This window comes from Notolabrus celidotus, chromosome 6 (assembly GCF_009762535.1).
Source record: "Notolabrus celidotus isolate fNotCel1 chromosome 6, fNotCel1.pri, whole genome shotgun sequence".
Taxonomy (NCBI): Eukaryota; Metazoa; Chordata; class Actinopteri; order Labriformes; family Labridae; genus Notolabrus; species Notolabrus celidotus.
In genome coordinates this window covers 8,993,071-9,011,451 of record NC_048277.1, presented here as the reverse complement: position 1 = coordinate 9,011,451, position 18,381 = coordinate 8,993,071, and the positions used below count along the sequence as shown (strand labels likewise).

Below are 18,381 nucleotides of genomic sequence, written 5' to 3'. Positions count from 1 at the left end.
GAGACACAAAAGTGCTCCGAGATCAATAAGCTATTAAAAGTATTCAGGGTTTGTTTGGGTGTTCTGTGCATGAAAATGTGGCTTCAGCTATCAGAGTAATACATTCATTTGCAAAGCAGCTGTCTTACACTGAATTCTTAAAGCTCAAGGTACACTTGTTATGCTCTGTTCTGTATAACTCAAAAATTCATATATCATAAATCAAAGGCTGTCTCCTTCAGCAGACTGATGGTTGCATCACAGATATTTAGGTCGTTACATCACACATCACGGACCTGCCTCCCTTCAGGCTATTCCTCGCAACAATTTCTGATACTGGGAGTCCTGCCATGGCGAGTTGGCAACTTGTGTTAATGCTGCTGTTGTTAAATCACCACCAGCAAGATGAACTGTGTGTAATTTACTTGGTGTGTTAATCACAGCAGAACAATCTGTTACTCACTCTCCCCGTGTGACTGTGTTACTTTTATATCGTGTTGTGAAGCTCTGCTAAAAATGTCTCTTTTCTAGTATTTCAGTGAAACGGAGCATTCACATGACTTTGTCTGAGGTTTGTCTTGGCCTCCTGCAAAGATTCGCAGCAGACTGACATATGGACTCAGTCCAGGTTGTCCTCGATTGCCTTTTTGGCAAACTTGTGTGAGTGTGTGGGCAGAAACTGTCACTGGGTCTCAGCTGCATTTATTCTCCCGAATGAGTGAGCCGGTTGTCCCGTCAGTCCCAGCAGTCTGATGTGTACCTGTGTTTCCTGCTCTGGATGCAGTGTCAGGTTTCAGTCTTGGTGGGTGGCTAGACACTGAGCCACAGAAACACCGGGGCAGAGAGGTGGAGGTGTAGGCAGATGAATATAAAACTGAAGGAAGACACACTTTAACATGTCTTCAGTTCAAGCAAAACAAAGACTATGAAAACAAACACAGAGAGTGGAGCGGAGACAGCCAGTCAGATATGCAGATAAACAGGGAAGCCTGTCGGCACTCAGACAAATACGCTTGCCAGACCAACACATAGATAGTTAGAGATGCAGGCAGTTTGCCAGTGAGCGTGTGTTGTGTGCTTCGTCATACTGTGGCTCACTGAGATGCAGATGAAGGCTGCGAGGGCAGAGGAGGAGCTAAAAGCAGCACAAAGACGAGCATGTAGAGGAGGACTGATGGATGTAAATGAAATTAATCTTCAGCTCAGACTAATTGAGATCTTCACTGAGTGGACAGGATGATGTTTCCCTCCATGTCCTGTCAGTTCACAGAGAGGCTAAGAGTGATTGAAGAGCAGCAGAGCGACAGTGAAAATGGAAATATCAGACGTGTAGTCCAGCAGACGGACAGCAGGCTCACACCGTCTGAGTTCAAGTTTACAGTTGAGTGAGACGCAGGGAGACGCTCCCAGGAGAAAAGCCAAGGGAGTGTATAGTCTCATCCCAGAAAGCTGCGGAGAGGTGGCCTCTGAGCTGGGTGACAGATTACAGGTCACTCATGTTGCCACGGAGACTGCAGCGGCTGGCGGAGATGAATCACCCATCAGCGTTCTTCTGTAAACCATCAATCACCCCTGACTTCTCACTTCAGACACCGACTCCCTTCCCCCTCCACACACACAAAAATACAGTCTCACACACACATCAGGAGAGGATGCAGCTCAGATTCTCACAGGGGATCTGTGTTCTGCTGACGAATCAACTCAAAGTTGGAGAGAACGCCGCCCCCCTCTTCATCCTCTCTGTCTATCAGCCTTCCTCACTCTCTCCTCTCTCGGCGCCACCTATCACTTTACCTGTCACTTCAGTGCCAGCCTTCTTTTTTTGTCACCTGCTCCTCTTCTCGCCTTTGCCCTGTTTTCCATTTCTCTTCATCTCTGCGTCCTCAGAGTCACGCAGCTCATCTCCACCCCATCGAGCTTTGTTCCACAGCCATATATATCAGTCTCTTGTGTCTGGACGGGCATCTCGCTGCCCAGCACCACACAGCGAGCAAATCACTGTTGACATTTTAAAAGGCACTGGATCAAATGGCCCACAGTGGGCCGGGTATGTGGAAGCACCATTTGTTCAATGACTTCAACATCCCAGTAGACATTATCATTTGTCTCTGGTCTGGCCGGCTAAGAGGAAAGGTTAAATCATAGTGACAAGCAAAAGCCACAACCATAAGTCCAATCAGGCTGCTGATGCTTTGGACTGCAGAGATGATTTGTTTCTCCTGCCTGTGTTTGTTTCTATTATTGACTTCCATTTGCTTACCCTCACTCTCTTACTCCGGCTCAACTTGACTTCCCTGTTTTTTCCTGCATTTCTTTATTTAAAACAAGAACATTTACAAAACAAGAATGGGAAATTTTTTCAAGAAAAGGAGATCTCTTTCCCAAGAGTGACCAGGGGCTATGAACTATGAAGCTAGTTTCCAGGGTATCTTTTGGTTATCTGGGCTCACCTTATCCCATCAAAGAAGATCTTGCTAAGCAGTCACATGAAACTGATTATCAACCTAGTGTTTACATATGTGCCAGTTTAGCCTTGTGGTTGAAGGTCCCATATAATGGTATTTCGAGCTGTTTACAGCATGTCCTAGTTGTGTCATAAGCAAGGTTTTGGTTAACATGCAAAAAAAAAAAGAAGAAATTCAGCCTCTGTGGTTGATCTGCAGCCTCTCAGTTTCTGTATTCCTGTATGTATATTCGAAAGTCTTAGAGCTGATATTCAAACTGCAGCCCGGGGGTATCAAACAGAGAGGTATGAAGATAATAGAAATATATGAAAATATAATTAAAAGCGATGACTATTCATGCTTAATGCAACAGCTACAAGGCTCCAGTGGTTTATCAATCTCTGTTGTAGGATGATATCAGTCAGACAATACATATGATTAATATTCATCATATTAATAATCTTAAGGGAAGACAGTCCTGCTGGTCTCTCTCTTTATCTCTCCTCTGCTCACAGAGCTCTGCAATCTGATGTTTGTCAGAGGAAGATCTCTTAACCTGAACGTAACCTGATACAGAGCTCATTAGGCAGTCCCTCCAGGAAGTAGCGATTTCGCGATCGCAACTATCAACGCGAATTCAACCAATCAGCGCGATTTTTTCGCGGCCCTGCAATTTTTTACAATCACTGCAACTTTCCTGCAAATTTGACCAATTACATCAATCTCAGCCCCTGCACGTCATCGGTTTTGTCATCAATCTGACTTCCTTGGAACTTAAACGTAAGTCCTCACTTGATCGGCACTTTTCAACAACAAAACACGCACAGAGAACGGTTGAAAAGAGAGGACAGCAGGAAGGACAAGTGACGATGACAACGTTGTTATTTATAGATTGAGGGGCTCAGTGTTCGCTTGGTCTCTACCTGCAGCAGGTGTGCTTTATGAACCAGCTCTCCTCACCTCCATGCATCTGTCTCATCTTCATTGATGATTTTTACCCCCGGTGTGCGTTAGTGACAAAGACACAACCGGGGACGTCTGTTTACTATTTGATGTTTGACGTTGTTGCCGTGGTTACCGTAAAAAGCTCCTCGTCTACAGCTTGATTTATTCCAGTTTGGTGATACATCAGACACATTCAGTAAGTTTTGATCAACTCATAGTCATCAAAGATGCAGATTCTTTTCAGAGTGCCGTGAACTGACTGTGCATCAGTCGCTGTGAGGTGCATTCAGGGACCGTCGTAAATGTGCAATACAGTCCTTTCATGGCCACATCAAGAATGTTTTCTAAAAACAACTGTAATTTAGCATATTTACTTGCCCCTGAGATGTTATTGGGGGAAAATAGCAAAAAAAAGAATTGCAACTTTCAGCGAAATTTTTTCAAAAAGCTGTCGCAAATTCAGGCTTTTTGGGCCGCAAAAATCACAAAAAAATCCCGCGAAATCCTGGAGGGACTGATTAGGTGCTCAGCATAAGTAACCAAAGGGATCTACCCTGAGTGAACCACCTCTGTGGTACTGAAAAATCTGAGTTAACCCTGAGGATACCGCAAAAAGTGCTAGCCCTGCTTGGTCGTGTACCTCCCTGGAAAAGAATGACGGCAACAAAGCTTCAACAAAAAACAGACAGAGTTATGGGATACATATGAAAGTCAAATAAAATGATCAACTAAAACATTGACAGACCGAAACTCAAGATGTCACTGAGGATTTAATAACAGAAGCAGTCAGCAGATTGTTCTGAGCAGTAGGTGAAGAAAAAATTAAAACTTTTTCTCCAAACTCAGTGAGGACTTGGGAGATGACAAATTGCAAAATGTCAAACAAACAATGATTATAAAGTTCATCCTTCAAGATTAAAAAGGAGGAGAGGCAGGCTTTATAAATAAAGAAAAACCCACGCCATAACCCTGACATACTCAAAGCAACCCAATGAGATTGGAATATTAAGTTCAACGGTGAGTGAGTTTGACGTGAATCTCAGTGCGTCGTGATCCACGCTGTCCAACATGTGAAACTGTGAGTACAGACATTCATGTCATGTACATTCAGGTATTCAGACAGCAATGTGGGAAACATGATGTAACACAATCAAGTAAAAGCAGTGATGTTGTCAACATACTGTACCGGAATGTTAAGTAAACAAACTGTGAACAGACAGAAGAGCACAAAAGGACAAGGTACAAGACATAAAGAATGAAAAACCTTGGGGTGCCAGTTTAGCTCAGTGGTTACATCCTGCACAGAGGCTGTAGTCCTTGAGGTGGGCAGCCTGGTTCAGTTCTGACATACTGCCCCTATACCATTCCTCATATCTCCACTGCCATATCTCTCCAAAGGCACCAAAAGACAGAAGAACTATCTTAAAAGAATTCAACACTCCCATCACTTTTTTTGCGACTTGGCCCGTCACCACAACTTTCCTACAAATTAAACAAATCACACTAATTCCCCGAGGGCGTACATGTACGTCACCTAATACACTACTTTAATATCAAATATTGATCTCCATAGGTCTGCAGTGTTTTATAAACAACACAGAGTACAGTTGTGAGTGCGTCTTAAATATCTCTGGAGGCTGTGTGATAGAGACTCGCTTTTGTATTCTGTAAAGCAGACAGCTGCTCTGATCTAACACGAGCTCTGGTGTGATTGTTTTTATTTTGTGAGCTTCATAATTCACCCTCAACCCACAAAGTCTGTGAGGAGACTGTAAAGTGATCCTTAATTATTTATCTTTGTTGGCTGCAGCTTCTTGATGTCTTGTCTTGTGTAACCAATCAGATGCTGTGTTGGAAATTTTCCTCCAATCAGAGATTCTTTTAAAAAAGTGACTCACGGCTGATCTAAAAGAGTGTTTGTTAAAAAGAAAGTAATCCCACTGTGTCTAGGTTGTTGGTTTCATAAAAGCACAGCACTTGAATTAATTATCAGAACAATGTAAAATGAATTAATAACATGTTAATTATCTTCTTCTCCTATGGATGTCATTAAAAATTCATGGAAATCAACTAGAAGGGACATCAGAAGAGAAAGAGCTCGCTCAGCTAAGAGACAGCTTTAACAGAAGTGTGTGTCCCAGGCGCTCACAGTTGATTTGTAATGTGTTACACAGAACAGGAGGCTTCAAAAAATTACAACTTGCATTTTAACTTTTATAAAAGCTGCAGAGAAAACAAGCGTATTAGGCTGCAACAATGACAGTGTGGGATCCTGGAAGGACTGAAAACAACAAGAGCTGTAGTTTACTGTTCCATTTCATTTATTCCAAACATTTCAGCAACTTTCAGTTATGGGCAAAATTATATATAAACACTTAAAAAAAGGTCAATGCTTTTTTCAGTTAGAAATATAATTATGATAATTAACGAAAAATAATTTGAAGTTTAATAATATCTGAAATGTTTGCTTTGATTCTACTCATAAAAGAGATCGTATAGCTGGGTGTAAATGTTTGTGTGTTAACTTTTAAAGGCAACAAGCTGCAGACATCAGAGCAAAATAATTTCAATCATGAGAGACTTCATTATGAGAAAACAATTATTTATGTGACAAGCTTCAAAAATATATGAAAAGTCTTCATGCACATGAAGGGGTCGTGAGGAAGGGATAAGGATGCAGGATGAGCTGAGATGCTGGAGCGGGACACTGATTAGACAAAGGAGGTGATTGAAGTGGAGGAGGTCTTCAGGAGAGCACATTATTTGGCAGCTAAAATGATGATTGGTGGATAGAAGTAGAGATTAAATGTGGTTGGTTTGGTGCTTGAAAGAGTTAAGGCCAATAATCTTCTGATCATCAGAAGGACAGATATAGAGAGATTAAATGAATGAATGAGTACAAAACAGTCTTCCTGTATGAAAATGCTTCATTTCATTTAGTGCAGAAACAATCAAATTATTGACACTCACTTGTTTCTACTTGAGAGGAACGGAAGATATACAGGTCCACTTCAGATTTGTGTTAAAATCCCTGACAAGGTAAACTCTAGAAACAATATTGTATTGTTTGTCTTGACTTTAGGAGCGACAGGATGTTAAAGTAAAGAAAAACAAAGTAAGCTCTACATTAATCTGAACAGAACCTCCACATCTGCTCTGTTTAAAAATTTAATAGCAGTGTTGTCTCATTTTTTAACTTGGCTTCCTCTTTACAGATATCGAACGTTTGTGTCTGAGGATGCAGGCCCAAACACTCTGGTTGCAACGGTTCTGGCCAAAGACCCAGACGGAGACGGGATAATCTATTCAATAACAGGCGGCAACGAGGAAGGGAACTTTGTCATCGACAGCCAGAAAGGTGATACTTCTTAATTTTACACTTTGCAGCTCTCAGAATAATTGACAGCCTTTCCGTCAAATCACATATTCAATTTTTTCTAATAACGCCCTCTGCTCTCAAAGTCAGTGTGGAGGGATATTGAAGGTTTTTTATTAAAAGCTGTAACTTTAATGTGAGAGCTGCTCTTTTTATTATTGAGGTCATAAATGTAAACGATGACATTATTTAGGAAATTTCCACTCTGTGGCTTCAGAGGAACGTTTCCCGTCTTTCCAGCATTGTCGACTGCAAAGTTTATCTTTTTTTATTTACGCTTTGATCCGAAACCAGTGGCAATCACTGTGACATTTGTCACCCAACCCTTTCAATTCAATTTCACAACAACTGCTCTATCATGGCTCACAATCTCCAGGCTGCGCTCTGCCAACTCCTCTTTCTTTTGTGTCATCTTTTATATTCCTTCCCACCTTTTCTGTTGATTCTCAGAGCTAGAAAATGCTCTGGCTAATACCCTTCTGGTGCAGGAAAACCTACTATATGACTTCCCACTTACTGTGCTGTATATACCGAGAGTGCTGGCTCATTGAATAGCTGCTTGAGCTCATGTCGCATTTGTAAACAAGGTTGACATTTAAGCCCGGAGAATTACCGTGTACATCCCACAGTTCACTTATTTTAATGTAGTGGTGCAGTGCTGTCAACGTCACACACTGTCATTAGGAGCGAGGATGCTCCTCTGCTCTCTCTGGGCAGCGAGGAACACAAGCAAATTGGGAGAGAGGAAAGTCAGGCACTCGCATCCTCGTGTGTCAGCATGCCGAGCTGTCTTTAATCAAAAGCATTAAAAGAGATGAATCGAAACACAACCAGAAAATAAAAAACCTCCCGATGCTCCCACTTCAATGAGCTTCCCCACATCACAGGCTGCTTGTTCGTCCTGCAACCTCTGATGTTTTTGTTTTAGTCTTGACGAGAAAGATGTTGACTCAGATGCTGCGTGCTTTTATCCCACCTTTGATCTTCACTGTTACATGAAAGCAGACAAAGAGGGGAAGGGGGAACAGCTAATAGGCATCTGCTGAGCCTGGTTAACTTCTAACCCGACTCACTTACTACTTCATGTTTGCGCTCAAGTGCCTGAGTTGGATGGGCATCTTTGGAGAAGGGCGTGCAATTATTAGATTAGAAAAGTGCCAAAATCACAGCTGTGAAATTGGTTTTTGGATTTACTCTGCATATCTGATATTTTTACCTTTCTCTGGAACTCTGAGGTAAATTTCTGCAACTCGCTATCTCACTTTGAAGAACAACAACATCCAGTTTACATTCCCCGCTTTGTTTTTATTGATAGCATCCTTCAAAACACAAGGCCAGGGAGGCAGTAACATCCTGCTTACAGACTAATGGAATAGTTGTACTTACCGTGTTAGGAGGGACCGCGTTTTATACTGTGTGATTTAATGGCTCTGTTGTCTTTGAAGGGTTGATTCGTCTCCGCTCCACTCCCCTGCCCAAGCTTCAAGGCCTGGAGTACGTCCTGAATGTAACGGCCACAGATGACAATGCATCAGGCGGACCTCACCCTCTCTCCTCCACCGCGCGTGTCATCGTCGGGGTGGACGATGTCAACAACAACAAACCTGTGTTTGAGGAGGTAGGGATCTATTTCCTCTTTCTATTTTTAAATAACTAACCTTCTTTAGTCATAATCTGGCTGCTGATTGCAGAGTGATCAGGACACATAGAGCCTCTGTTACAGCTCCAGAAAGTTTCCAGACGGTCAAGTCTTGAAGGTGTCTGCACATGCTCACCCAAACACTCCGTAGAAGGTTTGAGCATGCAAAAGAATAGGAACTGTTCAGTAATGCGACTGTGTCTGCATTTTTCTCACTACAATATGAACAGGGATGTATTTGTAATGCAACACACAAATGAAAAACAATGCACGAGCAACCTAGACCGGCCGTGCATGCAAACATGTGAAGAAAATTGCTTCCAGTAATCAAACAAGACTAATACATGCAGCATTCACACAGCAGTTCAGCCCAATATCGCTGCAGCTGGCAGAAAGACGTCTACGTTAGGTCTTGTTGAACTGATTCAGAGATTTGTATTCACACGTGCAGCCTACATGGGTAGTGTCTGGAAATGTTCAGGATCACAGTGCATGTTTGAAAGGGACTTATAAGAGCAGAACTAGAGTTGAGATAGACCAAAATGTGTCTGAAAACAATCAGTTAAGACAATGCAAACAGGAGGAAACAGCATGGAGAACAACTCGATATCTTTAGAAGTTTGCTCATTGGCTTTCTCACTTATACTCACTCAAAATATGAAACCCATCACCCTGTTAGCTTAGCCTAGCACAAACACTGGAAACAGGAGGAAACAGCTAGCCTAACTTATTCCAAGTGCAACAAAATCAGTGTAGCAGCTTCTCTGAAAGTCACTGTGAGGGGTTTTAAACTGATGTTGAAACAGTCTTCTATACTAATGCCCCCTTCAGAGTCAAATGAGATCATCAGAGATCAGATTGGTTATTTCTTTACACAGAATTTTAGTTTCTGTGTTCAGGTCAGATTTTAAAAAACAAAAAAACAAGTTGATGTTCATTCCTCATCCTGAAGTGTCTCTCTTTAGAGCTCTGCTGTTAAAGTTTGTCAGTGAGAAGTAAGTTATCAAGTAGGAGTTTTCTTTTGATAATTTTGTCTTAACATGATATTTTGTCCTCATGATTAACAGCAGGTTTGACATACAGACGTATGTTTTCTGATGAAATATTGTTTCAGACGGAGAAAACTGCGGACTAAAGGGTTATACCATGTGCATATTTACGTTAGTCAGACATTTATTGGGACACCCAAGTACACATCATGGCACTGGTAGTGTGACGGGTGACATTAAGCCAGTACATGGCTCCATTTTGTAAACTAACTAACAGTAATAAATCAGAGTTTACAAAGTTTAGTTGTTGTTATGTTATAGTTAATAATTTGACATAGCATTAAATCAATACATGACCTCATCTTCTGAAAAAGAAAAGAAGGATGAAAAAGGAAATTCATTAATTTACTTCAACGACAAATGAGACACATATTTACCACAGTGTGTGATAGTGCTCATTGGAATTTAAGTCTTCATCCCAGAAAAACACTATAGATCATCCAGAGGGGGCACCATCATCAACACAACATGATAACTCCTCACAGTGTCTCTAAGCTCACTTATTAACATTTTAAACCTCTAAAAAAGTATTTGTCGGCCATTATAAGTCGTCAGTGTGGGAAACCCTTCAAGGTTTTTTGACGGAGCTGGGCTGTTTCCAGTCTTTATGCTAAGCTAAGCAGCTACTGACAGTAGATTTATATCGACCATACAGAAATGATGGTGGTGTATATCTTTCTGTCTGTCTTTAACATCTATTTTCCAAAATGCTGAACTTCTCCATTAAAGCATTGTTGTTTGGGTTTCTGTCGGTGCTGTCAACCTGAGCCGTCTGAATCGCTGACAGTCGGATGTTTTGCCTCAAATCAAAGTTTGTGCTTACACAATATGGCCCACAAAGTTTCCTCTGCCTGTCTGTCTGCCTTCCTCTCAGTGCACATCAGTTATTCCTCTATCTATCACTCTTTCCTTCCTCTCTTCATCCCACCTGCCAGCCCTCTTTTTTTTGCCCTGGTGTTCTCATTTCCCTGGCCTGCGTCTCTCTGCGCTCTGTTTTCCCATGAGTTCTGATTAGCCTGCACACCCACTCTATCTTTAGGCGCTCCATTGGGATTTCAATTAATTTATGAAAAAAAAAAGTGCAGTATCATCACAATATACTGTACCTGTTTAATTAACTTGCTCCTTAATTAGGAGGGACTTGAACTTAGGCAGGAGACGTTCTCATGTGGAGCTCCTGAGGTCTTTCAGTTTGGCTGGAGGTCTTGGCATCTTGATGCGTTAGAATACCAAATACACCTCAGAACCATCCAGGCTAGCATGACCTTATGTTCAATATTATGTGATATTTTATGAAAGTCTACCTGCAGGCCATACTGTCTGTGCCATCACATCCCATTAACCCCTACTTTATTCCTCTTTCTATCTCTCCCTTACATCCTTTGATCCGTCTCGGTCTGGCTCTCACTCCTCCTTGCCTTTTGTTTTTCTCTTTTCATGGTCATTCTGTTGAAAGAGAAGCCTGCGTTTATGTCTGATTTCAAAAAAGAAGGACTCCAGAGAGTAGCTCTTTATCTGGGGCATATGTTCATTAGGGGAATGGATTGAATTCCCGGCTAAGACAAAGCTGTTCACTGCTGGCTCTTCAAAAGAAATAAGCACAAGTGTTTTCTTTTTCTATACATGTGGGCTACTGTGTCTACACCTCCCTGTGTGTGCTGTGTGACCTATTTCTTTGATCCCTTTACTCTCAATGCTGTAACTAATTCTCACATTGTATTCCCACATATAGTAGAAATGCTTCTTGTTTTTGTTTGTCTCTCTCCTTCCTCTCCCTCTCTCTCTGTATCTCAGTGCCAACAATATCGTGAGCAGGCTTCAGTGCTGGAAAACCAGCCAACGGGGACTTTTGTGTTGCAAGTGCATGCGGTGGATGCAGATGAGGGAGCGAATGGAAAAGTCAAATATGGCTTAATGCACAGAGACAGTGCCATGCCCGCCTTCAGAATCCATCCAGACACAGGTAGAGCGGACACGGCTTGTCTTGACTGAAGTATCTCTCAATTAGGCGCAGAGCCAATAATTATTTACAGAAAAACAGCACTAATTTTAAACTGTTATTCACATCTTTGTTAGGCATTCAGGGTAAACTGTGACCTTATCTGGAGAGAAATTATGATATAATTCACATTTCTATTCCAAAGAAAATGAGCCTCATGCCAAAACCCGACCGTCAATCATTGTTTAGTTGAATGTGGGCAGGCTCAGTGTGAGTCCTCAGTGTATAAGAATACATCTACATAATAAAGACAATATAGATCCTGGTCTGAGTCCTAACACATTAAGTCAACATGTCATTTTATTTAAGGCCTCTGTTCTCATTTCATCAGCCCAAGATTTAATAACAAAGTTGCTGCACTTGAAATAAATGCTCGACTTACTCTGAATACATTTATAATTGTTTACTTCTTGTCTTGATTTATGGATGGATGGTAAGACGGATAAAAAGACGGATGGGTGGGTAGATGGATGGACGGATGGGTGGATGTGTGCACAGATGACTGAAAAAGAGGATTGCTGAATGGCTGACTGCATAAATATGTATTCATGTGTGTTTGTTTTGCTCTGTCTTTGCAGGAGTGATTGTGACAGCCAGGAGGTTCGACAGGGAGCGACAGAGGGAGTATTCGATTACAGTAACCGCCACTGACTGGGCGGAGGAGCCGCTCATAGGCATTTGTCAGCTCACCATCCAGATACTGGACCAGAATGATAATAGTCCAAAGTTTGAGAATTTGCGCTATGAGTGTAAGTGTGTGACATGCTGATACAACAAAAATAATATAACTATAGCAAGAGCGTAACTAAGACCCTAAATATACTGAGGTGAAAATGTTGAGTGGTGTTCTTACTTTCCCTTTTTTAACCTTCATCTTGCAATTTCTTTTAAATAAAGATGTAGACAGAGTACAGTTTTCCCTAGATTGCCCTCAGTTTTGAAAAATGAAGCATCATTCATTCCCTGCTTAATATTACTGTGATTAACTTTCACTTTGTGTCAATCTTAACATCCCACAAGATAAAGTGGAAGCTCTAATCACTTTTATAGTCTTTTCCTATCCATGTGTAAGTAGTATTCAGTGTAGAAAAAAAAAATCCTCGATTCACTCGCTGTCAATCTTTTCTAAGATAAATGAAAGTAAAGGCACCACCAGTCTTCAGGCTGTCAGTCCAATAGAGTAGTGCCATTCATCTGTTTGTGATGAGTCTCAGTTTCACTGTAAACAGTAAGTTCCTTAGAGGCTTCATTCTGGCTGCCTTCAGTGGTATGAACTTGAAATAGAAGCTGATGCTCTTGGGATTTTCTTGTAATTAAGGGGTCTTAAGTTTGCTGAAATAACGACATCATGATGCAGATTAATCAAAGGACAAATGCCAAGCTTTGTCAGGTCTGTCCTCAAGAGGAGAAGAAAACTACTTTTACAATGTGTGTTTGTTGAATGGAGATGAGATCCATCATTTCTGATGCATTCTAGGAAGTCAGGAAATCTAAAAACTGATGGTCTTCAGTGAAGCAGCATCAAGCAGATTTGTGTTTCAGTGTAAATGTTTGATCTAGAACAGCTCGTTAGCTGCTCTTCATTCTATTTATAGAGAGAAATATATGCTCTTCAGATGGGAGCCGGGATGTCATTATGCTGGATTGTGTTCCTCCTGCTTTTGCTCTCCATACAGACTGTTTTTCCTGCTGACACCAAAGCCTGCTGATTGGCCTATACATGAACTAAAACCGTACTACAAATAGAAACCAGAACCCATCTTATACTACAGCACCGAGCTCCAAGTTCAGACACTGTAAACAGAGATTGGAAAGCCGAAAATCCCTTTGTTTGACACCAACCTGCTTTCAAAAAGTGCACCACTGTGTGAAATTTGTATGAACTTAACAAATACAGTGAATTGTGCATCACAGCCAATGTCCACTACTTCCCTTCTGCTTGACCTTTACTATGTTTTGCACTGAGCCTCATCCTGCTGTTTGTTGTACTGTGCACTGAGAGTACTTTGATTATTTCTGCCCCCTGTAGACTTCCTGCGAGAGGACACGTTGGTTGGTACCAGTTTCCTTCGTGTGGCCGCTCACGATGACGACTTTGGTACTAATGCAGCGATCACTTACTCCATGTCCCTGGAGCAGCCGGAATACCTGCGGGTCAACCCTGTCACTGGATGGGTCTACGTTAATCAGCCCATATCACAGGTCAGTCACCAGTTATTACATGCCGTCCTGTCAGCCTGCACAGCTATAACACACACACACATAAAGACTGCCTGCTGGTGTGTGTTGCATGGCTGCCTGTGGGTGTGTGTCAACAGAGTTAATGAATGAGCCACCTTGAGGTGATGTGGGGTGTATGAGCTCCCTCAGGAGCTGCACGCGGAAACACCTCCAAGGAAGAAGTTGGGGGTGAATCATTCAGGCTAAACAAATAATTAAATCTGAACAGCTTGTGATTCCTGTGGTTATATGTGATGACGACAGCTCTGACTAGATTGCACTGTTACTGAAGATTAGGCTTAAAATGTGTGTTAAAAAAACTCACCGCAATAGCTGTCAGAAAACGCACTGTTCTTTTATGGATGGCTCAGGTTTTCTACGAAGCTAATTACCAGAAGCCAGGACTCTTTGTTTGGCCTTGGTGTAACAGGTTGAAGACTTTAATTCTAATTTATCATCTAAGACTTTGATAAGAAGACTGACAGCGTGCAGCAGCTCTGGGCGAGTCGTGTACTTTGATGCTATTAACTGAAACAATTTGAAGGCCATACCTGAGATTTAACTCACAAAGCACGATCACCTCGATGCTAACACCTCCTCCAAAACTAAAGCTTAGTGATGTGCTTTCGGGAAGTGCTGCAGAGATAATTTCCCTTAAGATAAATTAAACAGCTCTTTTTAAAGAGAGGATTATTCCAACTCTATAAATGGTTTTGCTGAACTTGAAAAGCAGCTGTAAAGATTAGAAAGCTGTCCTTAAGTGCTTGATGTTTGTTGACTAATTGATGTTCTTTAAGTGAATTACTGTGTCAGAGTGTCAGTGATGTAACAGTTCAGGTTTGATAGGTGTGTTGTGCACTTTCATGCTTGCTGCAGCCTATCAACACTCCTCTTTCTGTTTTCCTCTTTCACTTATTCAAAGACAGAAGTTGTTCCTCAGCTAGAAACTTGCTATAGCACTATGAAGCCGTGTATTATTTAGCATACTTTTTTAGTGTGGGAAGTCCCTGGCAATGTTGCTGCTGACTTCATGCAAAATTAAAAGTGTTCAGCCCTAAACCTCGCTGAACAAAGCTGCTGCATATTTAAGAGCGGTTTCAGAGTCTGTCTGAATCATGCAACAATCTTTGTGCTGTAACTAAGATTGTAAAAGCACTTCATTAAATGTTAAATGTCTCAGTTGGTCTGAGACATTGTTCCATTTTGATTTCCTCATCGTTTTTCTGATTACGGGGAACAAGTATGAGGGGAAATTCAAAATTTCTTACCACAAAGTTCACAGGAAAACGTGCTGCACAGCTCCCTGTTGGCTCGTAGTCTTTGAGAGAAAATATGAAGGAGACAGTCCATTGAATAGAGAGATTATTCATGTGCCCAAACGCACCAGAGTTAGCAGGATTCATGCAGGGCCAGCAACAACTCTGCAGAGAATTAAGTGGATAACATGGGAAGATTGCAGTCTAAATTATTTGATGAATAATTTCTGGTTCATATCCGGCACTATTAACACAAATTTAATTCTAAACCTTGGCTGGATGTTACCACAAAGTCACTCAGCGCTTCATTTATTGTAAAAGCAGCAGCTGCTTGGTCCACATTGACATCACAGATTTCAATCTTTGTTCACAAGCTTTCGAAAAGACTTGTTCACAAATACTAATTGGATTGTCCCGAGAAGAGAAAATGTAATTCTGGAGTTAAGTGAGATTTCGTTTTATCTGCCTGCTGCAGCACAATAATAGAGTCAATAGGTCTTCATTTGCATAATAGAATAATACAGCAGAAGGTTGAGTCATTACATTGTTACAATTGAATCTTTATTTGACCAATTTTTCATTTACAAAGTGGTTTAACTATAACTTTTATTATCATTAATTGTGAGTGGTTACAATGAAGTTAAATGAACTCATCTCAGGAAAAAAAAGCCTTTTAGAGGTTTTTTAAACTCTGGTATGATTTAATATTAATGTTACATATGGCCTTATTGAGATAAACAAAATCAAACACTTTCGGGGGGGTGAATTGGCTGAGTGGTTAAGTCATGTGCCCAATGTAAAGAAGCTATAGTCCTCAAGCAGGTGGCCTCGGTTTCCAGACCCTTTCTGCATATCTCTCCCCACTCTCTCTATCTACTGTCCTATCCTCTCTGAATAAAGGCATGAAAGCCTGACAATATAACCTTAAAAAAAATCAAACCCTCTAACAACCCTTTAAGGAGTTTCTCAGTTTGCCTCACAGTGTCCACTTTGATGAAGTTCAAAATCACTGCTTTATTTCCTGGTGGTTCAATTATAGCCCAATAATCAGAGTAGAGGAGCTTTTTGCAGCCTGAATTATGTCTTAATCAGCCATCTCTGTTGTTCAAAATCTGCCCCAATTACTCCTTGAAAGGGATTCATAGTTTGGGACAGGCAGAAACTTGTATTCACTGATACCAATCAGTGGCCATGAGCCATTTGTGACCAACAACTTTAAATACTGATTTTAAAAAGCACTGTTACTGTAGATTCATACTGTCAATTTTAAGGGCCCTCATCCCAACTGATAGCTCTCTCTCTCTCTCTCTCTCTCTCTCTCTCTCTCTCTCTCTCTCTCTCTCTCTCTCTCTCTCTCTCTCTCTCTCTCTCAAATTCAAATTCAAATTCAAATTTGCTTTATTGGCATGAACAACGAGATATTTTTGCCAAAGCACATAAATTCATACAGTACATTATATATATTCACAACACATTACACTCACCATATATACATTAATCACACACCATATTCATTACATATTATATTCATCACATACATATCAACCATATATTACATATTTTATATGCATTAATGAACGATGATAAATAATGATATTATTATATGAAATTAATGATCTCTCTCTCTCTCTCTCTCTCTCTCTCTCTCTCTCTCTCTCTCTGATGCCACTGCTATGGACATTAGAGGGTTCACCAATAATATCCACTGTTTATACCATGATGTTAACCATGATAACTGATCCATCACTGTCACAGAGAACTTACATCACACGGGACATCATAGCGACTGATGGAGGTAACCGAAGCACTTCAGTGGAGCTGTCAGTCACCATCACCAACGTGAAGAACCAGCCTCCGGAGTGGGAGAAGGAGAGCTACAGTGTGGTCATCCCAGAAAACACGGCCAGAGATACACCCATAGTGGTAAGTGAAGCTTTGATAGCAGGTTTACTGGGTTTAATATCTGATATGTTGTAAAGCTTTTTGTGCTATTCTGAGATGCTGTAATTGCTGTTTGTTTGTTGGTTTGTGTGCTCCTCTGGATTAGGGCACAGTCTGAGTGTTATTCAGGCACTGTGTTCTCTTTGTGCTCATCGTACACTTTGAGAGCTTGTCAGTGCGCTCAAGAATCTGTAAACGTGTTTGAGCTGGAAGCTGTACAAGAAAGCTGACATCAGATCGCATGTGTTAAGCAAGTTTCATGCCTGCAGGCTAATTAAATCCAATCAAAAATTCTCCTTTGATGTGAAAATATATCACTGTCAATCTGAAGACCACAAAAAATGTTATTTTTCGAGGTCCTCACATGGGGATTCATTCTGAGATAAGAGGTTATTTCAGGACTCTGGTAAAAGATATGAGCAGCACCTTACTCTCTTTCTTACTCAGATAATCAATTATCACAGTTACTGTTATTAAACTTCAACATAATCTGAGTGTACAAACTACAAACATGCATGAGGTCTGACCTGGTACTAATGTAGCTTGTCACATTATGAAAAAGTTCAATATGTCAGGAGATTTTCTATGGCAGGTTATCTTAACTTAGTGAAAGATTGGTAGTAAAAAGAAGTATCAATTAATGTTCTAATTTCAAAATATGCCCGCAGCATGTAAAGAGCTCACCACTTCTATATACATAGACTGTATAATGAATGAACTTAGTCTCTGTGATGTCACCCTTTTGTTTCAGAAGCAGACTTTTGAAGCATATCGTCCACGGTTGTCATATTGCAAATACACATCCTAATTTCAGTCAATGTAGTAAGAGGCAAAGGTGTTGAGGCAGACCTTTAGCCTCTTTCAAAACAGCGTCAGTGTGCCCGCCTGGTATTTAAGTCAGCTGTGACTCTAATTAATGCAAAACTCGTAATTTTTGTATCTTCCTAACCCTTTGATTCACAACATGGGTACAAAGTGACCCTACTGAATTTGTATGTGCTATATCTTTGCAATAAATTAATTTCAGCGTTCAGTATTCTAGGTCTTCCTCAGTTAACTTGTTTTGATTATAATACATCCTTCTTTTATTTTTTCCTTCTTTACTTTTTGAATAAAAACACTTTTTGAATCACTACCCTTCTAAGAGGCACTTGGAGGCTTCTCTAGTGACAGGACCTGTCAACTGTCACACTAGTTTGAGTTTTATTTTGGTGACCTAGCTAAGATAGCTTAGCTAACTACAATAGAATACGTCAACAGCTTGCTAGCTAGCTAATAGGATTAAAGAAATGTCCCTTTCTGACAAGTAACGTACTTATTCTCAAGGCAACTCAAACCTAATCAATTATTATTCACTTTTATCCTTCACAAGTCATCAAATGTATTCTTAGGTAAGATTAGACTAATTGTAAGACAAAACTTACATGTATCAGATGTACATGTACCATATGAAACAACATGAAACTATTTTTGAAAGAGTTTAAAAAAACAACTCACAGCATCAAAACTTCCCATGAGTATAATATTGTATTC

At 40.7% G+C, this 18,381-nt stretch overlaps 1 protein-coding gene across 1 annotated transcript in view; it reads left to right on the top strand.

The window, feature by feature from the left end:
* LOC117813819 (neural-cadherin-like) overlaps nucleotides 1–18,381 on the top strand; it is a 99,003-nt gene that overhangs the window by 24,902 nt on the left and 55,720 nt on the right. The window contains exons 7-12 of the mRNA XM_034684858.1: nucleotides 6,584–6,726; nucleotides 8,190–8,362; nucleotides 11,227–11,395; nucleotides 12,010–12,180; nucleotides 13,461–13,633; nucleotides 16,663–16,830. Coding sequence (XP_034540749.1) covers nucleotides 6,584–6,726; nucleotides 8,190–8,362; nucleotides 11,227–11,395; nucleotides 12,010–12,180; nucleotides 13,461–13,633; nucleotides 16,663–16,830 — 997 coding nt within the window. The remainder of the gene's footprint in view (nucleotides 1–6,583; nucleotides 6,727–8,189; nucleotides 8,363–11,226; nucleotides 11,396–12,009; nucleotides 12,181–13,460; nucleotides 13,634–16,662; nucleotides 16,831–18,381) is intronic.